This window comes from Martes martes, assembly GCF_963455335.1.
Source record: "Martes martes genome assembly, chromosome: 10".
In the NCBI taxonomy this organism is placed as follows: domain Eukaryota; kingdom Metazoa; phylum Chordata; class Mammalia; order Carnivora; family Mustelidae; genus Martes; species Martes martes.
This window is the reverse complement of record NC_137898.1, coordinates 28,517,771-28,545,716: the sequence shown is the minus strand read 5'-3', so window position 1 is coordinate 28,545,716 and position 27,946 is coordinate 28,517,771. Positions and strand designations below refer to the sequence as shown.

Below are 27,946 nucleotides of genomic sequence, written 5' to 3'. Positions count from 1 at the left end.
TGGTTTACATCCTGCTTCTTCTCTTCTAGAAATAGAAATTCTACATCCATAGTCCAAGGGAACAAAACCTAAACTCTGGCATTTGGCAGAATCCCCAGTTGCCATTATCCTCAGCAACTGTGGTGCTGGAAATCCTTGAAGGACAGCTGCTTCTGGGTTATTTCAATTGTTGGGATAAGAGCTGCCTGGATCTTATTTTTTTAGTAGAATTGGCTACTACGAAAAACATTTAATAATGCGTCTAAAAGTACTTGGCAATAGAATTCAGCAAATATGACATCAACTGAAGCATTAGAACGGCTAAGTTGAAAACAATAAAACTTCAGCTAGCCCCTAAAAATCCAGTGTGGATTTCCCTGGACCCGAGCCCCCGCCGTCCCCCCATCCCCAGCCCCCACCAGCCCCGTCTTCCACACTTCCAAACCCTTCCTTCTGAATCAGAGCATGTCAAGGCCACACAGGAGTCTGGGTCGGCCACATCTACCTCCTTGCCAATAGCTTCCAGAGTTAGTGTTACTGACTTCATATCCACGGTCACTGTGCCAGGCAGAAGGCAGATTTTCCTTCTACCAAAGCCAGCTGGCCAACAGCACAGGTCAAGTGTGGACGGATGCTGAGTAGGATGATGCATTTTTGATGGTATGTCCGGTTCATTAAGCCCTAAGCTGGCAGGAGCGCGGGGCAGGCTAGCCCTCCTCAGAGCTACCTGCCCCAGCTCTGCAGGCTAGAACCCGATGAGGTTGCGGCAACTTCCTGCCTGAGGATTCCACTCTGGAATCACGACAGGGGGTCAGGGGCGACATCTCCTTAGGGACGCAAGACCTCGTAACTCCTATCCTTCTACAGACAGAACACCCAGTATTTCCTTTCGATTCCCTGTGAAACGTGAGCTGGTGGGAGGAACAGTAGAAGGCAGGGATGGCTCTCGTTGCTGGAGCACTCCTTTTTTGCAAGATGCTTCACTAAGCCTTTTAAGTCTTGTCTCATTTAACCCCAGCACTAAACTCGAAAGACACTACTTATCCTCAGTCTACAGGATGGAAGGTGGGAAGGTCACATGTTAGAAGTTAAGGAACCTGCTCGAGAGAAGCAGCCATAAGCGACAGAGTCAAACCCTGGCCCATATTTAAAACCACAATACTGTACACCCCACATATATACACAGTCACACAGACACACCCATCCACATCTCTCCTCTTCTGCGTGCCTGTGTATTCAAACACGGGCACGTCCATACCAAAGGTGAACTTCACAACTATGGAATGTGAGGGCTGAGTCTTCACTGAGGTCACGGCAACTCGAGTCCACTTCCACAGGATAGCCCTTGAAGGAACAACCGGTTTTATGCCTCAGCTGTTGCCACTGTGGTTATCCAGTCTGAAACAAGTCAGGGCAGAGAGAGGAGGCAGACCATGCTAGGGCCGAGGGAGAAGCCGCGTTGCGTGACAACGGGAACAATATTTAGCAAAGGCAGGAACAAAGAAGTTCCCAGAAACAGCAAACAACGGGTCGCTGAGCAGCTCAAAACTCCAAGTCGCATGCTGTTGCTGTGGGATACGGCCCCAGCGTGAAGAGCCCAGACCGCTTCAGGGTGTGCAAATCAGGGTCCCAGGGACTGGGTTATACAAGAGCCAGCAAACACCAGGGTAGATAATGGGGGAACTGGGGACAAGCCTCCAGGTGTGTGGTGAGGCAGGCGGAGCGGAGAAGAGACGGTGAAGGGTGGTAGGTCTCAGTGCCCCTGGGGGTTAGAAGGATGCTCAGACAGTGCCCTCTTTTGGGAGGGGAAGACCGTGTGACTGGCACCAAGGATCCCATCGAGCCGGGAAGTCAGGCCACAGCCCTGTGACTTCCCGGTTGTACTCGAATTCATCAGATTCCATTTGTCCAGTGATCCCAGACTGACCGCGTTACCGTCGGCAACCTGGAGACGAGAAGTGGGTTTTCTCAACAACCCATGCCGGTCAGTGCTGGCGAGGACGTTTCTCAACACGGAAGGGGCATCTCCACGGCTCTTCCGCCTTCTCAGAGAGCGGTAAGTGATGAGGGCGTCAGACTTCCAGCCAGGCCCGCAGCAGACGTCTGAAGAGAAGCCCGAGTTTCACAGACTCACATTCCCTCCTGCCCCTTCTCCTCCGTCACGGTGAGGTATTCTGCAGTGTCGCGTTCATTACGGGCAAGAGAGCAGAGTTTTCTAAACTACATTCCAGGGAGCACTCATTCCCCCGGATTGTATAAGGTAGGATGCGAAAAGAGGTTCTGGGCTTAACCTTGTAAAATGTTAATCACAGCTTGCTTTATTCCAGGGCTTTGCAATGTCTACAAGTGCCTTGTGCATTGCCACTCGCCACCTCCCCCAGACTCTGTTCATCCTAACATCCTAGGTTTTGGCTGTTTATTTTTGCTTAAGATCTCCCAACATTAGAATTCCATGAAACCCACTTTGGAAAACGCCAGACCGGACCATCAGCTCCTTGAGCGGACTGCAAGTGCCTGCAGGAAACAGGGTTTGCCTTATTCACCGTGGCATCAGCCAGCACCAAGGATCAGGTCTGGCACCTGGTCGGGGCACGAGCAAGTCTGCTGAGTAAATACGTGACCGTGGGCACGGGAAGCGCATGCGATGTCCAGGGAAAGGTGAGTGCTGACAAAGCGTGATGTTAGAAACGTCTCTTGCTGGGACACTGTGGGAGTCTCGATTTTGCGGTATGAGGAATCCATTGGGTCCATTCCTGGTGAATGTTTTGGTTTCTTGCCGTTTGTAGCTCGTTTCCACGAAGACTTGGGATGCTCACGTGTTCTGTTCCACCAGTGGGCTGGACCAGGGGAGCTGGGCTTGCCCAGAAGGGAGGCTGAGCTCCGCTGAGAAGCAGGCAGTCAACCACCCACTAGGAGGCAGAAAGCCAGACCAAGAAGTCCTGCAACAAAGATTCTTTACTGGCAGCCAAGACCCCCTTCTGCTCATACCCAGGTGAGCCAAGGGTGTGTGGGAAGAGGGGAGCAGACGTGACCAGCTAGAGGTTAAGCTCAGGCTCCTTGTCCCGGGACATCTCCGGTGTGCCCCACCATCGCTGTTGATTCAGAGTTAAGATCCCAGCATAAGGGGGACTCATTGTCACCTGCAAAGGGAATCTATGAAATAAGTGGAGGGGAGACTCTGAAAAACACAGACACTTTACTTCCCCAGAGTCTTCAAATGATTCATTTGATTTGACGCAAACCGGGCCAACATCCCCTCCATTTAGTGGTTTTCCATTGAACCGGCTGGAAATCTTTTTTTAACCAAGCATGAATTCAGCTTATGAAGACAATTGCTGTGTCTCCCCATGAGCTAACGTTGCCTGAATGCGTCCCTCACGCCGTTCTGGCGGCAGCCCTGGTTTTCCAATCACCAAACCAACTGACCAGACTTCTGCTCACAGGGAAACTTGCTGCCAGACCACCGGCTCCGCCCTCTGAAGCAGCCAGGACCTCAGAGAGGATAGGGATGAAGACGCCCGCCCTGTGGGAATTAGGACATTTGCCTAACTGGAGAGGCAGAAGAAGAGTGACAGAAATACGCATCTTCATGGGCTGCCCAGCTGACGGGGACACTTGTCTTACCTGTTTGACATTAGTGTCAGGTAGACAGTAGGTCCTCATTCAAGGTTGAAATGAATTGGTTAAAACCCATCTTTAATTTTATTGGAAGGGGAGCGTGTCTCCGTCCCCTGCTAGATCCATCAACTGCATTATGCCAAAAAAGAAGAGTGAAAAAATGCTTTCCTTTATTCATTCCAGGCCTGCTTCTCCCATTCATTCCACAGCCTGAGTTTACACATTGATGATCTTGACAGAATAAACCCATAAAGGAGCTAAGCTACAAAGTGTCAGGGCTGGACGTGAAACATGGCTCACCCTTAATTCTGTTGTTCTGCAAACAGACACATGAGTCTAATTACCAAAGCTGACCATGAGACAGAGAAATTCTCACTTCCTACGCTGAATCAGAGTAAGACACGTAATCCTGGGGACAGCTATCCCAGAAACTGGTTAGAGTTTCGGTCTGCCCAGCGCCCAGTTTCCCTCAGGACATCTAGAGTGTCCAAGGGGCAGCCAGACTTCCCTACTTACACCGTGCTCCTTTATGACTCGGCCAGAATACAGCCAGCAGATCGACCTGAGCTGGACCCGTTGCTTACCGTGGCGGTGTTATGGAGTGTTTCAAGGAGTGGGTTACAGAGTCAGACTCTCTGAGTTCAAGACACGGATGTCCAGCCATGGGACCTGGGCAAGCAACCTCTGCCTAAGTTCCTCCATGTTTTGATTAAATAAATTAAATGTAAAGCCTATAAGACAGTGCCTGCTACTTACCACAAACGCCACAAATTATTTGGGTGGCAAAACTTACGGTTAGGTCCCTTATCTATGATAGGATGGGATGCTTTTTGGCCACCCATCAACAAGGGTGAAGAATTTGAGGTACAAACCCTACCCACTCTGCTTCAACTCACACATAATTGCACCCAAGAAAAAACAAATGAGAGGAGAGAAGCTGAGTGGGGAGTTCCGGGAGTCCCTTTGATGAAGAGAGTAGACTATCTCCAGCCAACTCTAATTCTCTGTCTTCCTTGAGTGGTTTTGTTTACAGGTATAAGGCTTGCTTTTTCTTACATTTTCTCTCTACCATAAACCTAACGCTTCAGCCCAGATCTTAGGATGGCTGACAAACAAGAATTCCTTAAATGCAGACCAGGCTTGGAATCTGAGAGACTTTCTGCCACTGATCTGGTAGCTTTCAAAGCTCCAGCTGGCCTCTGGGTCCTCTACCCCGACAGGAACTGGAAAATGTAAACACTGCATTTCTCTCCCCTTTAAAATAAAAAGAGAGAGAAAGATAGAGAGAGGGGGAGGGAGCTGGGTTCTTGTGACTTTCACATACCTACAGTGAGGGTGACAGGTCCTCCCCCATGTGGGGGAAGGGGGACACAGACTTCCCTCATTTATCACTGAAATGACACCTCCCCCAGCCTGCACATGCCCCAAATTGAGCACAGCTTCTAGAGCTGGTCTCAGGAGAGACAGGTAGGGAATTTCTCGTGCTTGGGGATTGGCTGCCCCTAGTGAGGCAGGTGGAAATCATTTCTGACTTAAGGCCAATCATTAGATTCCCCAACATCGCTCTCTCGGCCATTTCTGTCTAGCCAGCATATCCCAGATGTAGGGGACTTTAAATCAAACCTTCAGCCCATGCCACTGGTATTCCCTAAGACTTCGGGATATTTCTGAGACACTCCCACACCCAAAGATGTTTTGTCCCCAGCTTATTGACCCAGACACAACACCCAGCGTCATCCTCTCTTTCTACCAAAAGCTCATGCTCAAGGACACTTATGGGAATAAAACCCTTTACCGAAGGAATGGGTGGTCACAGAGGTTCCACGTGTTCTACAAAACCCACAAGTTAAAATACATTTACGTTCCCTCTTTTAAAAGTCCTGTCAAGCTACTCATTCTCTCTCCAGTTTCTCCCCATTCAGCACTCAGCCCCCCACCTTCTGGCTTTCACTGGCCCTTTTTACTCCACCCTCTCCAGAACGGCAGTCAAAACCTCAAATGCCAATAGGGAGCGCCTGGTAAGTGTGGGTTGAAAAGGTGGGGCGTCTTGCCACAGAGAGGGCCAGCCCCCCTCAAAGCTTTCAGGTTCCAAACATTTTAAGCACGATGTCCCAATAAATACTTTTTCAGGCATTTTGACCCAAAGACCACCAGACCTCGGCTCTAGTCTCCTTCTTTGCCACTGCCACCCAAGACCAAGCAACGGTGCCCCTGAAACTGGGGTTAGCCAGGACTGTCCCCCACCACGCAGTGTCGTGAAGCCGTGCCAAGTGGACCTATGCATCGGCGTGATCGATCCCTCCGTGAGATGCGTGAGTTTAAGTTGGCCAGGTTCCAGGTGAGCCTGAGCTCAGGAACTGGACGGTCTGGGCTTACCCAGGCTCATCTGCATTTGTATTCTTTTTTTTTTTTTTTAAATCATTATTGCAGCAAAATATAAGTAATATAAAATTTACCATTTTAATCACTTTCCATTCGGTAGCCCTTGTAACCAACACCAATATTCATCTCCAGAACATTGTCATCACCTCATAGTGCAACTCTACACCCGCTAAGCACTCAGTCCCCCAGCCAGGCTTCCCCCACCCCTGCTGGCCACTGTCTACTTTCTTGATGAATCTGACTGCTCTTGGTACCTTATATAGGTAAAATCATACGGTATTTATTTGTCCTTTGTGTCTGGCTTCTTTTACTTTTTTTTTTTTTAAAGATTTTATTTATCTATTTGACAGACAGAGATCACAAGTAGGCAGAGAGGCAGGCAAAGAGAGAGGAGGAAGCAGACTCCTGCTGAGCAGAGAGCCCGATGCGGGGCTCCAACCCAGGACCCTGGGATCATGACCTGAGCCGAAGGCGGAGGCTTTAACCCACTGAGCCACCCAGGCACCCCTGTAGCCTGAACTTTATTCCTTTTTAAGGCAGATTAAGATTTCTGTATATGTATATACCACATTTTGTTCATCCGCTGATGGACATTTTTGGGTTGTTTCCCCTTTTTGGCTATTGGAAATAATGCTGCGAAGGACACTGGTGTACGAAATATCTGTTTGAGTTCCTGTTTTCAGTTCTTTGGTGTATATACCCAGAAGTGGAATCGCTAGGTCAAATGTTTAATTTTTTTGAGAAACCATGCCTGGGTATCCTTGAACAGGTCACAGAACCTCTCTAAACCTCACTTGTAAAATTAGGATAATAATAGCTCTACCTTATTAGTGTAGTCTGAGAATTCATGCATGTCCGTGTACAGCATTTGGCTCAGACTGGGCCCATCACCCATGTTCAGAGATGTTTCAGCTCAGAGTCCCCTGAAATTAAGGTACTCCAACTAAATGATCTCCAGAGTCATTCCCGGCTCCAAAAATCCACGATGCCACCATCAAATTATTTTCCTGGTAGAGAAGCCAGAGCTCTCAGAGTATACATCAGGGGAACACTGTCTTCATGGTTCCCACAAAAATCCACCCTAGCCAAGATGGCCCAGTTTTCATAACTCTCTCCTTGGAATTTGCTAACACATGCCATTATCAACCAACCTCGAATTTTTTCTTGCCACTCCACTCCTTCCCCCTTGCTTTCTCTCCACACCCCCTTTCTCAGCTGGCTGCTCCTGCCCGCTGGATATCTGGGCTTCAAATTATCCTCCCCAGTTGCCTTTAGGTTCTTTCGCCGCAAGCTAATGTCTGTTGGAAGCAACACTTGCAAAATTATCCATATTACGGTTTCGTTCCCCAGAGCCACATATTTTAAATGAGTTTTTCCTCTTCGGCAGGATCCTGCTGGCAGAGCTCCTGCTATTGGTGAAGTCAGTGGAGTCGGGTTTCTCCCCCACATGCTGTTTATGTCGGGTTATCACTTGGCCTCGAGTTTGCACTCTCACCCTCCACCAGGAGTCCCGTGCCTGTGAGCAACAACCTCCCTCCCGTGCCATCCCAGCGAATGTTTACGTCTCAGCAAACCCTCTCGAGAAAAGTAACGAGACGAAATCTGCTTTCGGGTTTTTTCTAGAGCCGGCCAGATTCGGCATTCCAGCCGGGAGTCGACTCACTCACTCTTTGAGGAATTATATTCCTTCTCCATTTCTATTCCTCCGTCTCCCCCTCCAAGGGTGAACTTACAACAACCGAACTCTCCTCACTAGACATGTGAAGTTGGGGCACCTGGGTGGCTCAGTGGGTTAAGCCTCCGCCTTCGGCTCAGGTCATGATCTCAGGGTCCTGGGATGGAGACCCACATCGGGCTCTCTGCTCAGCAGGGAGCCTGCTTCCCCCTCTCTCTCTGCCTGCCTCTCTGCCTACTTGTGATTTCTCTGTCAAGTAAATAAATAAAATCTTAAAAAAAAAAAATAGATATGTGAAGTTGCTGGAAGTTGCTTCCCAGTTCGGTCAGCAGCCTGACTGCCAAGAAACCAGACACCCTTCCTGAAGCTTTTCCATAGCAAAAGGTAGAAGAGATTCCGGGGTTAGGAGTAAAGGCTTTTTTCCAGATCCTGGGCAGGTGAGCTTTGTTCTTTAACTTGTATGGGTTTGAGCCATCTCATCTGCCACGTCACAAAAAAACAAAACAAAACAAAAACTCAAAAAAGAAAGGAAGCAGGGGAGCGTTGTCATAGCCAGGAGGAAGCCAGTCCTCGGAGCCCTGGTGCTCTGGGAAAGAACCAGCCTCCCCTGGACTTGGGCTAGGGCCACCGTGCCCGGGAGGCTCAGCTCCAGAAGGCAGAGATGGAACAGGAAGGGCTTTCCTAATGCAAAGTCCTCAACCTACCCCTAGGTGAGCATCTAGGTTTACGGATTATCAAGCCCCTCATGGGCTCCTTCTTCCTTCATTATTTATTGTCTGTGGGCTGCTCCAGACACCGTGCAGGCAAAATTCAAACGAAACACTCCAGCTTGCGAGGGAGAAGATTCCACCTGGAGCCAGCAGGCTATAGGTACATGGAAAGTATTGACCTAAATGGGTTTGCTGGGTTTCGTACCCCCATCCCAATTTATCCTGGCTTAAATTTAGTTCATCATGAAGGGCTGTGCCTACGGTCCAGTCCCCCATCCATGCAGCAGGCTACTGATTTTAGGCCCTCACCACCCCATTGACCCGGTTTCATTCTGGGACGCTCACCAGCTACTTGCAGCCACACAGCACGTCCCTTTCTAGAACACAGGTGACAAGTAACCAGCACAGAAGTCGAGTAGCAAATGTTCACAGGCTCCCTGCTCCTACCAAAGCTGCTCTGTTTTGTCACACCTGCACGTGTCAGCCTGTCCTTCCCTGATGAGGTCCCACTGACCTCCTGACCCCTTGCCCCGCGGGAGCCGTATAAGGACAGATGCTCTTGAGAAGTCCCTGCTTCCTTGCCTGCCAGTGAGCCATGACAAGACCAGCCTCCCATCCCCTCCTTGAGCCAAGAGGCCCCCAAAAGCTCTGGGTCGCGTTTCAGCCTCACTCGCCCAGGGAGCCCATCTGACATGGGGTTTGCAGCTGAGAAAATGATAGTGAAAAACACACAAGCCAGAGCTCTTTCTAAACAAACTCTGTGTGTCCCCAGGAACGGCTTGCACTTTTAACCTCGGCTTTCTCTTCTTCCTTCTCATTCTTATGGGAAGGAAGTGCATGTGTGCTGAGCCGGTCAATCTCCCGTGCTGGGCTCTGTCCTGAGGGGTGTGACAAGCAGCGTTTCACCAAGCAACCTCCACCGGGAGGTACCCCCTTGCTGCCAGCCTTGTTTTTGATTGGTTTCTCTCCTTCCCGCTTCACCTCTGGGGGGGCTCTTTCCAGGGGGAAACTTCTCCCTTTTGTTAGCCAGAGTGGGTGAGTCAGACGGGATAGATTCCCAGAGGTCCATCTGTGCTTTCCGAAGATAAAACAAAACCCAGCAAAGTAAGCTGGAGCTGGTACCCCTTCCTGAGGCAGTTCAGTCCCCCAAGTTGGGATGACAGAACGGTGTCACATTCTCCGGGAGGTCAGATGCTCCAGCACCCCCAGCCAAGCCCCCAAGATTAGACTAGACTAGAAGAAGAGCTAGCGGTCCCCCCCTACCCCCGCCCCCGCCCAGCGCCATCCCTTGGGGCGCCCCAGGCATGCTCCCCACCGGACCCAGGAGAGGAATACCCCTGGGAGGGGAGCCCTAAACGCTACTCACGGTACCTCTAGGCAAGGATGAGATGAGAAGGAGCTGCAGGAAAGTGAGCCCCAACTGCGTCCAGCAGCCCAGCTCCATCGTTACCGAGCCGGTGTCCCGATGAGCGACTGCTGCGGAGGGACCGGAGGGACCGCGGGCCGGGCGGCCGGGGGCAGGCGGCTCTTACACGGACCTCCCCAATCCCCAGCTGAGCGGGAGCTCGGGTTTCAGCTCGCCAGGCTCTCCCATCCTCATCGGAGGGGAACCACCTTCAGCCAGAGCGACGTCAGCCCAAACCTCTCCTCTCCGCCGCCTTAACCCTTGCGGGGCCCGGGAGGTGTGGCCACGCGGGGAGGCCCCGGGCTGCGGCTGGAAGGGACGCGCGGGGCAGGAGGCCAGCCCGCTGGGACAGGGGGAGCGGGCAGCACCTTGGTTGGGGCAGAGGTAGGCGGGGCTGTGACGCCGCTCAGGTGAGGCCAGAAACCCAGCCCCACCCCCACCCAGAGGAGTCCTGCCTGGGATGGCACTCTGAGGCTGTTAAAGTCAAGGCTTGGGTGGGCGGGGCTGCAGTGGGGCTGAGGAGGGAGCGAACCCTCCTCTCCTTCCTCCTCAAGCATCTGCTCCAAGTGATCACAATTTGGAAACCCTCCTCTTTGCATCTGTAGGCATCTTCCCAGGATGCCCATCATGGTGTGGTCAGCAGCATAAATAGATCCTGTGCATATGCCAGGCAGGGTATTAGGGTCAGGGATAAAAGAACACATAAGACACTGCCTCTGTTGTGACAGTGGCCGCCTAGGCACAGGGACAACAAATGGAATCTTGAATAACAAGAAAGGATGCTTTACAAGATAATAGCCAATTTTTTAAAATCAATTTCTCTGTGCCAGGCATGTAAGTATCTTACATGTATCAACTCATTTAGTCCTCATAATAAACAGCTATCATCTCCATTTTACAGATAGGGAAACTGAGTCACTGAGCTTTCAATAGTTCATCCATGGTCTCCGTGTAAGTAAGTAATAGAGCCAGGGTTTGAACCCAGGTCCAAGGGCTATCGTCCCAGCCACCAGTCTCTACCACGTCTTAGGATGCTGTGACTATGGCATTTAATCACGTGTACACGTTCGTTGATGGTATTATCCACACCGAAACAGACTCAGAGATGAAGTGACTGGCTCAAGGTCGCTCAGCAGCAAGTGCCAGAGCAGAGTTCACAGCCAGGTCTAACTCGGGGAAGTGCCGGCGTTTCGGGCCATGCTTGGTCCCAGTTTGTACTGTCCGATGAAGAACAAACGTTGGGAGAAGTGGATGATATTCAGGCCTGGAGCAGTGGGAGATTTACCTAAACTGGGGAAGCTTCACCTGGAGCCTGAGAGAGAGAGGATCTCAATGCAGGGAAGGGTGTGAGGAGGCCTTTCTAGGAGGAAGGACTGAACTGGGCCGGTGCCACTGGGAAATGACGAGTATTTACCTGTGTATATTACAATTTTATATGTATTCTTGTTCCCAAAGGATTCATGGCAGCCTGTACCATTAAAACGCATTTTAAACAGTTTTGAGAAGAATGTAAGTATCAGAACAAAAGCCAACGCAAGAAGATAGACAATATGTATAGTTTGGATGAGGCAGAGGGCAGGAAAAGAGGAAGCAAGTGGTTCCACTGTTTGGGTTTTATTCTGTCTTGGAATGAGGGGCTCTGGTAGTCTAGGAGCAGTGCGTTCTGGACCCAAAGCAAAGATCTAGGAAGAAAAGTCACCTTGGCATCCAGACCGAGGGATGGAGGAGGGAAGGTAGAACTGCCAGGGCTCAGGACAGACTGGATAGGCAGGGGCCTGGCACAGGTGCTCCTCTCAGAGAGAAATTCCTGAATCTCAACCATGCCTCTGGGGCCCATCTCAGCAAAGCGACTGTGAGCTAGAACTCGGCCGTCAATGACCCATATTCAAAGCTGCGATTCACCACTTTCTGACTCTATGACTGTGAGATCATAGAAAATATATGCTGGTCTCTGCCTCCAGCTCCTGGCACTGAGCTCCTGACACCCTTCTACTTCCCCGGATGATACAAGTGTCTTTGTCCTAATGAGGTGACTCCAGGTGGGCTCCAGGTTGGGGCTGGTCATTAGAAAGTCCAAGCCATTAGAAGCTTGGAATTTTTAGCCCTCCCCCCTCCCCATTCTCTTGAGAAGGGAGAAAGGCTAAAAATGGAATTAATGGTGAGTAATGCCTCCAATGAGGAAGCCTCCATAAAAATCCCAATGGTATAAGGTTTGGAGAGCTTCCACATTCCATGTATCAGTGGGATGATGTACCCCAACTCCACGGGGGTAGAAGCGTGGGACTCTTGGACCTCCCCTGCATAGCTCTTCATCTGGCTGTTCATTTGTATCCTTCATCACCTCCTTTAATGAACTGGTAAATGTAAGAGATTCCCTGAGCTCTGTGAGCCCTTCAAGCAAGTCACTGAATCCAAGGGGGAGGATGTCATGGGACCCTCTGTATTGTAGCCACGTGGGTAACTTGAGGACCTAGTACTTGAAGTTGGCGTCTGAAGTGGGGGGACAGTCTTGTGGGACTGAGTCCTTGACCTGTGGGATGTGACATCCTCTCCAGACTGTCAGAATTGAGTACAACTGTAGGACACTCAGCTGGTGCTAAAGACTCGCTTGGTGGGGGAAAAAAATCACACATATCAGAAGTGTCCGAAGTGAGTGGGGTAGAAATATGAGAGTATGGGATACACCAGGAGAAAGAAGGACAGGGGCTTGGGGTGGTTTTTTGGTCTGTTTTTGGTTTTTGTTTTGTTTTTTCCCAATACAATGACCTAAACCAAGCTAAGTAAATCTCTGAATCTCAGTTTTCTCATCTGTAAAATGGAAATACTGGTCAAACTTTGAGACAGGAGAATTTAAGGAGACTATGTACATAATAGGGCCCTTAGCACACTGCCTAACTCATACTAAAAGCTCAATAAATATTATTATATGTATTATGGGCCTGAGTCTGACACTATGGCACAGGCCTTCTTCCTCACCCTCAACTTCCCTATTCAGGCGAAAACTGATTAAAATTAGCACAAAGAATAGCCTTTAAAAGGCAGGAAAATACCAAAGGGCAACATATCTGCGGGGTGGAGGTCAGAGGTGAGAAGAGGGGAGGTTCATTTTATTGCTGGCCAAACAGCCCTAGTTCTTTGGTGATGGGCCTGGGGATGTGGTGACTTAGTTTCCAAATACCGAGGTCTTAGAGCCTCTCAGGAGTCTGTTCCTACCATCCGCTGACATTACCACTTCCTTCTTCCCTCATCTCCATCCCCCCAACCCCCCACCCCACCCCCCACACATGGACTCAGCCACTTATCAAAACAGATCACCCAGCAGCCTCATTCCTATAGCAACTACACCCCACCAGGGCGGGACTCTAGGTGGTAAACGTAAAGAAGTCCCCAGCACCAGGTCTTTGTTCCTCCAGGCTTAGGAACCTGGAAACAGGCCCTCACTCCTTTTTCTGGAATGCCCACAGTAGTATAATTGTTCCCTGCTAATTTGCTGTCTAATTTGGGTTTACGAATTTCCTAGGGCTACAGAGTCTGGAAAGGAATTCTCAAAAAGCAGCAGAACATATTTCTCTGGGGGAACTCAAAGCCCTGATCCAATATTACCTTGTTGAATTTCACAATAAACCCAGGTTCACAGAGGGAGAGGGAAGCCATGACTACAACACAGGAAAGTCAGGAGTTTGCCCGAGGCCATATGGCCCTACACAAACTTCGATTTTCCTACACGAGTTTAGTTTCCTCTCTTCCCATTATAATCAACTCAATTTCTCATATCAATAGAGTTGAGTATTGTTCTAAATCAGAGGTTCTTAACCTGGATCGCATGGGCTCTCTCGGGAGGGAGGGTCTTCAAAACTCCGCAAATTATACACAAAATCCTGCATGCATTGTTTTTGGAGTAAGAGGGAGCTGTAGCCTTCTTCAAAGTCTCAAAAGGATCTGCAAACTCCCAACTTATTTTCAATCACTGTTGTTCATAAGTTGACATTGAGAAGTTGACAAAATATTCATTGGATTTGGGGAAAGTGGCTTTGTATGCACAGCGGTTGTGTTTAGGCTACAAACTGTACAGTGGATATTTGAAGGACTGGCCCTCCCCTGGCTTTCCCCCACCATTTCTGCCTTAAAGGCACTTGCTTTGGACCACACAGGCTCCTGGTGAATCGAGCTGGAGCACTTACTACCCGTGTACACCTGGGCAGATAATCTCACCCATGATGGCCTCAGTTTCCTCATCTGTTAAGCGGGAAGAATAATGCAGCCTGCTCCCAGAGGGTTGGAGTCAAGCGCTCAGAACAGTGCCTAAAAGACACCAAGCACTCAGTAAATGTTGGCTATTTTTATTACCCTTCGCTCCCCCTCCTGCCCTTCTCTTAGACACCCACTTCTGGCAGAAATAAATCACCAGAAAGGTGTGGGTGAAAAGGGCAAAGTGCCGTGCTGAGAAGTAGGGGATGATACCTGGAATTACGAATTCTCTGCTTACCGTCAGCACTCAGAAATCAACAGCTGGCTGTAGTCGATGAAGTCACCCATTTCACTACAAGTCACAATACCCACTCATTTTCACTTGAAAGGATGAGGCACTCCAGCAAAACCTGTCCCTTCTTCTGTCCCACCCGGGAGGCTGCTCGCCTGTGAGCACACAGGAGGAAACAGCAGTGAAGGCTGTCTTGTGAGTGCCAACAGTGCCCCAGTCTCCAAGCTCCAACTTCAGATCAGCGGCGAGAGGTAGCCATAGAGCCGGGAAGGGCAGAAGAAGGACCGCTGGGGCGGACTGGTCAGCAAACCTGATAGAAACATCTCAGCCTAATGGGTAATTAAGTTTAGTTTTCATCAGTTGTGCAAAACACAAAAGTTCAAGTCAACCAGGGCCAGAGACGGAGAGGGGCAGGTCTGCAGGAAAGACAAAGGGCCCTTCCCCCAGAGCCTGCTAGAACTTGCCCACCGTCAAAGTCTCCAGCGCTAATGAATCCCGGCTTATTCACCTACACGAGGAGCTATAATGCTCAGTCTCCAGGTCTGGCCCGGCTCCACTGTTTCCCCGGGAGAGCCCGGCTAGGGGGTCGGTTCATCTGCAGTTCTATCTCTGGCCACATTCTTCCTGCTCTAGGTCATTCTTCATGTTCCTTGCAGAAAGCCAGGGAGCTTCCCTCCTTCAGAATCAAAGTGCTCCTGAATCACTTGGGGAAACCTGTTCTTGACTTCCACATGTGTGTTTATAAAGCAATTAAAAAAAAAAAAAACAGTTGTTGCCTATGCAACTGAACGGCAAAGCTTTATAAAGAAAACTGGCACAAATTCTGGCCACAGGGACGCCAGAATGGTTCAGTCGGTTAAGAGGCAGACTCCTGGTTTCTGCTCAGGTCATGATCTCTGGGATCCTGGGATCAAGCCCCGGGCATCTGGCTCTGCGCTCAGAGGGGAGTCAGCTTTCGGATTCTCTCCCTCTGCCCCTCCCGCCATGCACACTCTCTGTCTCTAAAAATAAGTAAATAAATCTTTAAAAAAAAAAAAAAATCTGACCACAGTCCAAGTGGCTGGCTCAAAAATTATATAAAGTTGAGCCATTTTGAGTGGAGAAGGGAAAAGTAGAATAACTCCAAGGGAAGGTCACAGGGCAGGGTACCGTGGCACAAAAAAAGGCAGTGTAGTCACCAGACCCCGGTGTGCATCAAGGCTCTACTGCTACTGGCTAGGGGAACTTGGGTAAGTTCTCCAGCCCCTCGGAGCCGCAGTTTTCTCTTATCTGTGAAAAAGGAGGTAATAGCTACCTTATCGTTTTGGTGAGAAGATTAAAATGAGGCTGGCGTGCATAATGGTAGTTCAGTCGATGTGGACTATTTTAACTATGTATGGACATCGAATCTTAAGAATCTTCAAAAAATCCTCCCTTCAGATGTTCAACTGAAATTAAACAGCTACCACTTTCTTTAGGTCTCATCAGGTTATGCTCCTAAATTAATCTGAAACAAATTCATGTCTGAAAAATAGATTGCCTTGTACATTTATGCTGCTCGTTGGAGGTCAAGGGACAGAGTGTGCACTTGTTTGAAGACAAGTTGAGAGGCCTATCCTTTATGGATGGACCCAGGGCAGGCATTAAAGGAAAATTTATCCCGACACTTTAAAGACAGTGAGGAGGGCACCTGGGTGGCTCAGTGGGTTAAGCCTCTGCCTTTGGCTCAGATCATGATCTCAGGGTCCTGGGATCGAGCCCCGCATTGGGCTCTCTGCTCAGTGGGGAGCCTGCTTCCCACCCCCCCCACCCCCGCTTCTGCCTGCCTCTCTGCCTACTTATGATCTCTCTCTCCATCAAATAAATAAATAAAAATCTAAAAAATAAAATAAAGACAGTGAGGAAGACTTTACTCAAGAGACCAATGCAATGGAGCCTTGAGGTAGGGAGAGATCAGGCTTAACAACAATGAAAAGTCTGGAAATAGAGCTAAGGAACAGGGTAGGGATCAGCCGATGGAGAATTACCAAAAGGAAACTCAGGGGGAAGGGGAAGATTCTGACAAAACGATTTGACAGGATTCTTGCTGAAAGCAGGCCAGGCTGATCGGATACTGATGATGGGAGATTCTCACTAAACTGGGATTCTTGATCTAGAGAATAAGACTCAAGATGGGGTCTAGTGAAAAAAAAAAAGTTGGGGGGGGGGCTTAGAGAAGCCTGACTCAAGTTTGGTTAAGGAGATAGTCTTTGTCAAGGGACCCAGAGAAACCTCGGAAGGAGGGTCCTTTGCATTGAGTGTCTGGTTCAGTCTTGCTACATTTTTCACTGGGGTAAGTTGAATTTGCATGTAAAGCAACTTGACTTCTTCCACCGAAGGAAGCCAAGAAGGAAGTACAAATACTTAACCAGATAAAAATCATTTGCTCGGGGCGCCTGGGTGGCTCAGCGGGTTAAAGCCTCTGCCTTCGACTCAGGTCATGGTCCCAGGGTCCTGGGATCGAGCCCTACATCGGGCTCTCTGCTCAACGGGGAGCCTGCTTCCTCCTCTCTCTGCCTGCCTCTCTGCCTACTTGTGATCTCTCTCTCTCTCTCTCTCTCTCTGTCAAATAAATAAATAAAATAAAATAAATATTTTTAAAAAATCATTTGCTCACTTACTCAGTTCAACGTACTGCACGTCTGCTGTGTATCCATCCTCCCCTCAGGTCCTTGAAATACGGCTCTGAATAAAACCTGTGTGGGCCCTCACCTTGTGGATTTATAGACCAGAAAGCAACGAGACACTGAGCAAATGTGAAGAGCAACATGTGCGAGGAAGGAACATTCCAGAAGCATGTAACTGGCAGGGGTAGAGGGGAATCTTATCTGAGGGTCAGAAACGTTTCCCTGAGGGCATGACATGGAGCTTCAGACCTAAAGAAAAATAGAGAGTAGGAAGAGGAGAGAACAAGGGCTGAAGAGGACCACATAATACAGAGGCTAGAGATGCAGGCTGGTCTTGAAAACCATGAACTTTATTCTCGGGGTGATGAGAACCAGTTTGAGGACCAGTGACTGGGGCAGATTTGCACATCAGACTCAGCTCTCTCTGCCTACATCCTGCACCATGAGACATGAGAGGCGCTGCGGAAGTCGACCAGATAGGATCCATGATTCTGATGTGTGTGGGAATAACGGCGAGAGAGCTGTCAGAGGTGACTTCCAGCTGATGACCACGTGGATATGGGGGTGTGCGTGGGGGTGTGCTGGAGGAGCACCCGCGGTTCTCGCTCCCCAATCACTTGCTCTGGGAGAAGCCAGCTGCCTGTTGTGTGAGCAGCCCTCTGGAGAGTCTCACGTGGAAAGGAACCGAAACTCTCTGGCAACAGTGGTGTGAATGAGCTTGGAAGCGGACTATGCAGCCCTCCCGATGGCTGCAGCCCCAGCGGGCAACCCGACGGCAACCTCAGGACAGCCCTCCATGCCAGAATCCCCCCCAAGCTGGGCAACTCCCAGACTCATGAGCCTCAGACACCGGGTGAGATCATAAATCGTGGAGTCTTACGCTGCTGAATTTGTTACACAGCAGTCAGTTACAAATACAAGAGATTTCGGAATTGGGCAATCCATCTGTATCCCGGTATACCTGCTAGCCAGCGTGAGTGAGCTTCAGTGAGACATGTCCCCAGAATGAGATGATCACAGAGGTGTTTAGCTGCACAGAACAACAAACCCAATGCACACAGCTTAAACAATAGGGCATTTTATGACTTTGTCTAGCAATAAGTCCCACAGGTGTGGTGGCTTCAGTGTTACTTAATTCTGTGACCCAACAACAATGTTTAATACCCAGGGCTGAATCACCAGGCGATGCATCTGGGAGGTAAGCATTTATGTAAAATCTCAGAACACATAAAAATAGCATGTATTGTTTAGGAATGCAAATGCATATTATTAAACCGTTAGAATATACGGAGAAATGACATACACTACCTTCAAAAAGGTTGAAAACGAAGGGTGTCACAAAATATGGGGTACGCGATTTTAGCTAAAAAATAAAGGAAGCGAAGGAAAAATCTGAAAAAATTAAAGTACAATGTTAAAAATCAGTTTATCTTTGAGGAGAATCCACAGGTGCCTGTTATCTTCTGAAAGTTTTTCATATGTCTGAATTGTTGATAAGGGTATCTCTATCTTATGGTGCTATGAAGAAGGAGCGATAGGGAGATGTATGAGGGGAACCCAGGATACTATTTTCTGACGGACAGAGAAGACAAGTATTTATTCTTCAATCTAGGAAAATCTGTTGAGTGTACCCTATGTGTCGGGCACATTCTAGGCAACAGGAATAACTTGGTGAGCAAGACTGAAATCTTCCTCTTTTCATGGGGCTTCCATACCACCGGGCAAAGACATAGCCCACAAAGAAGGAAAAATCAGAGGGCCAGAGGGCCATGCTAGAGATGAAATGGAGAAGTGCGGTAGAGTGACTGTGGAAGGAACTTTAGTTTGCGGAATAAGAGCAAGCCTCCCTGAGAAGGTGACACGTCCCCTGAGCCCGACGTAAAGCGCCATGGGAGCATCTGAGGAAACGGGGGGAAACAGCTAATGCAAAGGCTCTGAGTGGGAATGAGCTTAGCGCGCTTGAAGAACACAAAGAAAGCCAGGGCGGCTGGTACACAAGGATACAACCCACACTTAGACAAGAGGGCGTAGGAAAGGGGCCAAGAGAGATACTGGTGTGATCGAGTGAAGCTTGATTAAAAATAGTCACATCAGCTTCTGGGTATCAAAAATCCTTTGAGAACTTAGGGAAAAGCTACTGCTCCTAGGAAAATATACACATATTGATTCTTGCTTAATTTGGGGATACGAGCAGACCCTCTGGAGCCTACCCCCAAATGGCCTGATTCTGGCATTTGAATTGAGGTCATTCTCTTCCCAGCCAGCCTTCAGCCCATGAGGGTATGGGATCTAGCCATTTCTACCCAGTGCAGTGTTCTCTGTAGGCAGTATTTACGCTAATGCTCCCTACCGGGCTGGCCAAAATATCTCAAGCGCTGTGCCAGTCTGAGGCTCTCATCCAGGTCCCACCCAGGTAAGCCGTATCCTACTGAATCTTCATTTCCCCGTGCCTTTCAGTGTCAGACCTGCAGCGCAGCCTAAGGCTCTCCCTGCCTACTCTGAGCCCCCTCCCCCATTTATTTTTCACGGGCCTTACCACCAATCATTTGTCTTGTACTTCTAACTCTGCTTGCTTTCTGCCTCTTAGAGAACCAACCAACACAACCGGTACCAGGACTGATCAAAAAGAAGAGGTGGTAAGGCGGGGTGTGGGCTCCGGATGGCTCACCACACAGCCGGCAAGGAACACTCCACTCCAAATGGTATTTGGGGCACGGATGATTCCTGGCATAAAGCGGCAATCCAATTGCTAAAAAGTCCACAGGGGCTTACTTCAAGGAACATCCTGGTGGGGGAGAATGCCTGGCTGGGGTGATGATTCAGGCCTTGGAACACTGTGGGGGAGTAACACATTTAAGGACAATGGAAAGAGCTGGTTACTGAGCTGAACTGAATCCCTACTGAGGGAGAAGGAGAAACAAAGGGCAATTAACAGACAAAAACGACATATGAAAGACAGTGGTCCCCTTTGGTAGCTCCTGCGGGAGAGTGGACACACTCGGGTTCTAATATTTATAATCACCAAGCTTCAAAGAGCGTTGAATGCTTCGTCCAAGCTGATCTACTGTGCTCTGGCAGGAAAAACATGAACTCTTAAACCTAAGACGAAGTCATCTGGATGGATGCCCCAAAGGTGCCCCTGACTCCTCCAAGCCTACGGACACGGCTCACCTATCCCTAATAAGAGCCAGAACTCCCTTCTGGGAGGAGATAGAGCATAGGCCCCCCCACGGCAAGAGAACAGATGTCTTCCTCAACACTTTGCCTCCAGACCTGTCCCAAATGCCAGATCGATAACTAGATTTAATTCTCAGTTTAGGAAGTGATGCGTCTGATAAAGAAAGAGAAAGGCAAATCCCAGTGGAGCTGCAAGAATGAGTTAGCATGTAGCCATGGGAGTTAGGGCAGTACCCATGGGATTGGATATTGGGGGTGCTTGATGGAGGAGTACAGAAAATATGAAAAGATACGCAGAAGTTCATTTACTTGGGGGTACTCTTCAGGGTCATGGGATTTAATGCCCTGGCGAGAACCCCTGGCTATGGGCAAACCTGCTGCTAGGAAAGTTTTAGAAACCTGGAGAAAATATTAGCCCATGATGACCAAAGTGGTAATGCCTGACATGCCACAGAAGGATAGTGGAATTAAACAGCTCAGGGTGTGAGGCGTGTTGAGTAGGATATACTGGACGAAGAGAAAAGACACATTAGAGATTTTGGCCAATGGAAGGACTAAGGGAACACACCATTCACCAAGGCCATTAGAAATGTCCTGATAGGATAGGGGCTGACATCACGAGACATGTAGTGGTGGCTTTCTGCTACAGTCCAGGGTTGACTCTAGGAAACAGGTCACAGAACCCGGCTTACTGAGGGCAATGAGAATGAGGACGCCTCAAAGCAGCAGAGTCCAGGTGATGGTGTTGAGTCACTGGAAAGGAGGCAGCCCCCAATTTATCATCACAACTAACAAAACGGAAGGGGCAGCCAAGGGGTTTGACCCACAAGAAGTTGTGGAGTTGCAGAATGTGGTATCCCTAGGGACAAAGCAGACAGGCAGATGAGGGCGCTACTTAATATACACAATCGAAAAAGCAAGAATAGAGGGGTGCCTTCGTGGCTCAGTGGGTTAAGCCTCTGCCTTCAGCTCAGGTCATGATCTCAGGGTCCTGGGATCGAGCCCTACATCGGGCTCTCTGCTCAGCGGGGAGCCTGCTTCCCCCTCTCTCTCACCTGCCTCTCTGCCTACTTGTGATCTCTCTCTCTATCTGTCAAATAAATAAATAAAATCTTTTTAAAAAATTTTTAAAATCTTAAAAAAAAAAAAAAAAGCAAGAATGGAGGGGCACCTGGGTGGCTCAGTCGGTTGAGCATCTGACTCTTGATTTTCGCTCAGGTCATGATCTCAGGGTTGTGGGATCAACCCCTGCATCAGGCTCCATGCTCGGGGTGGGGGGGGAGGGATTCTCTCTTTCCCTCTACCTCTGCCCCTCCCCCTGGGCATTTTCTCTCCCCCCACCCCTCTAATAAATAAATCTTCAAAAAAAACAAAAAACAAAAACAGTGGATGAGCAGGAAGCTGAGGGTAGTTGCTCCAGGAGGAAGTTATGACCCTTTCTCAAATCCTTATCTGAGCCAGTTTTCATGCCCAGAACCTATTCCAGATGGTTCCCCAAAAGGAAGTACATCAGGGGTGCTAAGTGGCTCCGTTGGTTAAGTGCCTGCCTTCAGCTCAGGTGGTGATCTCAGGGTCCTGGGATTGAGCCTGGAGTCAGGCTCCCTGCTCAATGGGGAGCCAGCTTCTCCCTCTCCCTCTGCTCCTCTCTCTCACTCTGGCTCTCAAATAAATAAATAAATAAATGTTTTTAAAAAGTGACGTACATCAGCAATACCACGCCAAGTAGATACTATAATGATCCCATCGATCTTTCCCCAAAAAGTCATACAACCATTCACTCAGATGACCGTGGGCCGAGGAAAGGGAAAAACCAGTACATTTTGAGGATTACTGGACTCAGTCTGAGATGCAGCAGTATTTGGAGACCTGAAATGTCATCACTGCCCGCTGTCTGGGGCACAGGGAAGCAAGTCAGTGAAGTGAATCCTGGCCAAAAGCCAGCTCACAGCAGGTCCAGTAGGTCCATGGACCCAGCCAGTGATCCTGTTCCTGGTCTCCAAACACATCCTTGGGATTGCCATACTCAGCTATTAAACACCTACGTGGGATCATCATCATAATAGAAAATCATCATAATAGAAAAGCCGCGTAAAAGCCTCTGAAACTGCGTTCCACTCCCTAAGATAGTGAATCAAAAACAGTATCACATTCTAGAGGGATGGCAGAGATTAGCGCCAGCCTTAAGGATCTTAATGACTGCAGGAGTGGCAATCTTTCTCATATCTCCCGATCTCAATTTAATTCACCAGTCAGGTCCCTGCGGAAGCCAGATGGATGCTGTAGAAGGACTACAGACGATCACATACTCAGCCAAGAAGTAGTTCCAACAATGGCGGTCTTGTTAGGCTATCTTTACTAGAGCCAGTGAACACAGGCAGCCAACGAGTCCTTTTCTATCTCAATCAGAGAAGAGACATCAGCAACAATTTACATTTGCGTAAAATGGACAATAATATGCATTTACAGTCCTGTCCTGGGCTTATGCTAATTTCCTGCTGTCACAACAGAGTCAGAAGTCTGGACCATCTGGACATCCCGTAGAACTATCACACTGATCCACTACGTTAATGACAGAGCACAGAGAGGATGAGACGGCTAGCGCAGTGGGGGCCTTGCTAAAGTAAGTCACTTCGGAGGGTGAGAGAGAAGACCTATGAAGACGCAGGGGTACAGCACATGGGTCATGTTTTCAGGGGTCCAGAGATCCAGGGCATGCTGAGAAATACTGTCCAAAGTACAAGGCAAATTGCTGCAATTTTCATCCCCTACCACCCAGAATGAGGCACGGGGTCTGCTGGGCTTCTTTGGGTCATGTTCTGGGGGCGGCGCATTCCACATCGAACAATAGTCCTCCAGTCCATCTGCCAGGAAATCTGAAAGGTGGCCAGCTTTGCATGGGGCTTGCAGCGAGAAGGGGATCCGAAGGCCAGGATGTAGGTGGCTCTGTCACTTGGAGTGTGTGATGGGCCAGGCCATCTGGTGCTGGAGGGGTTGCCGGTGGGGGGAAAAAAATGCAGTAGGGATCTCACATCAAGGCCCAGTGGGAGAAGCACAACATAGGTCCCCCGGGTTCTGGACCGAGGCTATTTCATCTACAGCATTTGTGTTTTGAGGCACAGATCCCAGAGTGTTACTGAACGCTGGTGGAGAGGGGATGTTCGATTCTGGGGATCAAGTAACCAGGAGTATGGAACTGCCCGTCATAAGCTGAGTTCTGTCAGACCCTCCATGCCATAAATGTACACAGGCCCACAGCAGGTCGTCCGAAGATGGAAACAGTACCTCCAGAATGGGTCCCAAGCAGGGCCAGGGACACCATCCAGTTCATAACCAGGAATTCCAGACTGCTGGGCCACCCCCACGGTTGCCCTAGGACCAGATGGTGAAGGGCGGGGTTCCCAACTCCCAATGTCCAAGCTGGGTTTACAGATGGGACATCTTGGGATGTGAGTACTAACTGAAATGAAACGGGGGGTATGTCACAGCCGGCACGGAGTGGACTTGAACAACAGGCCTGAGGGAAAATCTTTCCAACAGGAGGAGCTTTGAGAAGCGCACCCACTATCTGAGGAAGGAGAAGTGGTCAGAAGTGAGAACACATACAGACTCGTGGACAGTGGCAAACGGCTTTGCGGGCTAATAGGGAGCATGCCATCAAAGGACTGAGTGAGTGGACCCCAGCAGGTGTGGGACAGAGGCGTGTGGGTGGGCACATGGGGCAGGCGCCAAGCCTGACCAGAAAATGTGATCACGGTGAACGAGAAAGCAGCCGCCGTGGAGAAGGCACTGAATGAATAGCCAAGTAGACACAAACGACTCAGCCAGCTCACATTAACGGGTTCTTGTCACCTGAGCGTGATGGGCACGTGACCAGAACGACCATGGTCGTGGAGACAGAGGTCACATGGCAGAAAGCCAGCCTGACCACTGCCACCTCCTGGGGTCCAGCCTCTTAGCTCACAAGCCCCGGGGACCTGGGATTTTGCACTTCTGACAAGGACCCAAATCGTGCCAGCGAGCCCAAGGACACCGGTCTGTGGACCAAGTCTGAGGAGTGGGGACCTAAAGAAGTTCCTTCCACTAAGGTCAGAGACTAGGCTAGACCGCTGATAGAGGGACAAGTCCTGTCAACAGACTGGCAAAGAGAGTCACGCAGTATTCCCCTGGGACCACCGATCCCCCAAGGCAGCCGCCGGGCACTGCCCTGCCTTGAGAGCTGACACCACCAGCTCCGCCTGACTTGACTGAGCGGGATTTCAAACCACGCGTCCTACGAACGAAGGGGCTGTTCTTTGCTAAGCAGCTTGGAGGTGGGCAGCGTGGATCCTGCTGCGTCTTGAGGAATTTAGGACTGGTAATGACGTCTTCTCTTCCCTCTGCGCTGCGGGCTGGACCACGAGCCCCGAACTTTCAATCCTGGGTGTCCAGCAGCTGCAACAGAATTATAATCGGAGGAAGTATGCCACTCTCCAAGGGGGTTAGAAGCTGGGAGGGACCTGGTGGGGGCTCACCAGAAACCCAAGTCCACACGTGCCTGCCAGGGGCTCGGCACACCTGCCATACCCCTTCTCCTTCACACTGGGCCTCCCGGAGCCTCAGGATAGTCAGGCTGGGCCGGGGCTGCACGTACGCCGAGCTCCTCAAGGATGTCTCCCTCCTTGGACTGGGCCCAGTTACCTGTGATTTAGCTCCAGGTCCCCCCAAACCGCCACCCCCCCTTTTTTTTGTTATCATATTTCATTAGAAAATCTGATCTCATTTAAGGTTTGTGTTTCCAATTGTGTGTCTGGGCAGGTGACCCGTGGAATGCAGCCAGGGAAATATAAACAGTTAATGAAATCGAACAGGGTCCACACTTTCCATGATATTATGCTTCCAACAGGTCTGTCTCTCCTGGTTCCTCCACTGGGCTCTTCCTCCTGGGTATGGCCTGGGTCTGGTCTCCATCACCACGGCCAGTGCCTCAGGGAAACGCAGGTGTCTGGAGTCATTAGAGATTCATATCCACCTGCTGGGCCACGTGCAACAAGAAGGGCAACTCGGGGTCAGCCAGGACACGATGGGTGAGGGGCGGCTGTCTGGCTGCGAGCCCAGAGGGACCCATAAATCATGCCGGTGTCCAGAGGCCAGAAGCAGTAATGGGAGTCAGGTGAGAGGCCCACCCGCAGCAGACGGCTGGACACTGTTGAACGGTGGCCCCCAAAGGTCTTGAAAGTGGGCGTCTGTGGTTCCTTACACCCGGGAAGAAATTTATGGCTAATGCCTGCCCTTTCTGTGTGTCTCCTTGTACATCTCCCCTCGCTTGCCCTCCTCTCCCCCTTGCTCTCCATCTCTCTTCTCCCTTTCTACCCTTTGGTTGCCCCCTCTCCTCTCCTCCCCACTCCCTCTGCATACGTAGCAGAGGAAGGCTCAGGAACGTAGCGTGAGGCTGGACTGGGAGGTCACTTCTCTAGCCACACGGGATTTTTCAGCACGTGGCTGATGCATGTTAGGTCCTCTGAGACTCGGAATCCTGCCTGGGAGGGGCATGGGAAATGGCTTTGTCACCGTCCTCCACTTCTACCCCATCGCCGTTTTAGCACCTGCTCGCCTTTCTCCATGGACCTCTATCCCCGGCCTCCCCGGAGCCCACCATCTCGGCCGCTGCTGAAGACCTTCGCCTCCCTTCTCCGACCCCTCTCCCGTGCTGCCTCCCAGGGCCCCCTTCCTCTACGTCAGCACAGGTCTGGAGACCACAGGAATGACCTTGAGGGAGGACAGCGCATGCCAGCAGGGGAGACGTCTCGGGCATGCTGCTTTCTTCTGTCCCTCTGGTCACATGACACGGAGCCGCCAGCCCAGAGACCTCCTGGTCTCCCGGCATCAGCTCAGCCCTCCCAGTGTCAGTGGTCTTGAGGCAGTAACAGCGGTAAACAGAAGCTCCCCGCACTCCCTCAGGCAGCAAGAGACAGTGAGGCTCGAACCCAGATCTCCATCGCGGCCGTCCACCCTCGGACAACACACCTGTCTCCCGGGCTCCGCTTCCTCAGTGGTTAGTGAGGCGTGGGCCTGGATGACCTCTAGGTCTCTTTCAGCCTCTTGCTTCTGGGTTTTATTCTACCCAAATCTGAGTTTCTCAAGTCTCCCTGCTCCGGGGCTAGAAACAGGTCACGTATTCTAGCCGCTGCCCCACATCCCCAGCTCTTTGCTCCACGGGACCCTGGAGGAAGGACATCAGCCCATGAGATCACAGCCTCGTGTCCCCTGGTGCCCCTGGACGCATCTCCCAGGGGTTCCCGCACCAAGCGTAAGCCCAGACACACAAGGCCTCCAGTCACAGCAGCTGGGATGTTCCTTCTTCCCCTTGCCACTCCCCCATGGTGCCCACATCCAAAGCCCTCTGAGAGCACCCGAGGTGGCCGCTGAGCTGCTGTTGATACTAGTTCAATGCCAAGGTCCACACAAGGGGGCAACATGCCACTATTCCCCCAGCTGCCAGCCCCTCCAAGTGCCGACGGGTTCCGGGCCTCCCTGAAGGGAGTTCAAGGGCCCCTCCCCCACTCAGAGTTACACAGGGTCCCCCAGACCTTCAAAAGGCCCTGCTGGCACCCCTGAGGGTCACAGAGTCTTGATCAAACAGTTCCTCATTCTTTTCCTTGGAAGCTTCCTTTTTACGGGACCCAGACACAGTCTGTGTCTGACTACATGGCGTCTTCCCATTCATTCCCTTTTCCCCCAGCGAGGGGTGGGAGAGCCTTTCTGCAGATCACCCCCTGATAGTCTCCCCACCACATCTATAGACGTGTTTGAAATCCATGTTAGGTTCAGCCGAGATATCCTCATTGCCCCCCACCTGACAAATGCACACATACACATGTTATCTCTGATTCTGTGATTTCCATTTACACCATCCTAGCAAATAAAGCAAAGGAGTGTGAATGTGTGTGTGTGAGTGTACGTGTATGTGTGAGTGAGTGTGTAAGAATGTGAGTGTGTGTATGTGAACAAAAGGCCGTGTTTGGGTGTGCAAGTGTGGGTGTGTATGTGAGTGTGTATGCGTGAAGTGTGTGTGGTGAGAGTGTGAGTAAAAGTGAGTGTGTGGGTAGGTGTGGTTGTGTCTGTGTGATGAGTGTGAGAATAAATGAGTATATGGGTAGAAGACTGAGTGTGAGAGCGTGTGAGTGTGAGTGTGTGAGCATAAATGAGTAAGTATATTTGGGTGCGTACATGGGCATGGGTTATGTGAGTGTGTGTCAGTCAGAGTGTATATGACTGGTTGAGTGTGTGTGAGTAAAAGTGAGTGTGTGAGTATGTATGTGTGGGTGTGCGTGTGGGTATGGGTCAGTCCGTGAGTGTGTATGAGCATGTCTGGGTGAGACTGAGTTTGTGAGTTTAAGTGGTCAGTGAATGTGAGTGTGTGTGTGAGTGAGCATGTGTGAGTATAATGGTGTGTGTTGAGTGAGTGTGTGTGTGAGTGTGCACGTTCTAAGTTAGAGAGGAAGGGACTAAAAGCTCCGCTCCAAGTGGCTCGTCCAGTGGGCCAAACCACAAGACTGGCTAAAAACAGAATTTTCTTCTCCAACTCTCCCCTGAATGTGTTCTAGAAGCAGGACTTGATCTCCAAAGAAAACCTGTGATAAAGAGTAGCACGGGTGACTTCTAAAACTCTGTACTTACTGACAAATAAAAATCAAATTGGTGAGGGAATAAAATAGTATCCTGTAAAAAAAGGGCTTTTTTGTGGTTCACATAGGGGGCCTAGAAGCAGAAATATAGGTTAAATGCTCAGTCTGGAAAATCAGCAAGATTCTATTTTTAGAACTAATGAAAAGAGCCTTGTATGAGGACAAGGTACAAAACGGCTCTTTTTCTCCTGCTAGGAAGAGGGATTAAAAA

General features: G+C 50.1%; 1 protein-coding gene across 1 annotated transcript in view; it reads right to left on the bottom strand.

The window, feature by feature from the left end:
• Nucleotides 1-10,017, bottom strand: part of PAMR1 (peptidase domain containing associated with muscle regeneration 1) — a 69,680-nt gene extending 59,663 nt beyond the window's left edge. The window contains exon 1 of the mRNA XM_080817714.1: nucleotides 9,736-10,017. Within this exon, the coding sequence (XP_080673840.1) occupies nucleotides 9,736-9,808 (73 nt within the window). The 5' untranslated portion in view covers nucleotides 9,809-10,017. The remainder of the gene's footprint in view (nucleotides 1-9,735) is intronic.
• Between the last annotated feature and the right edge of the window lie 17,929 nt (nucleotides 10,018-27,946).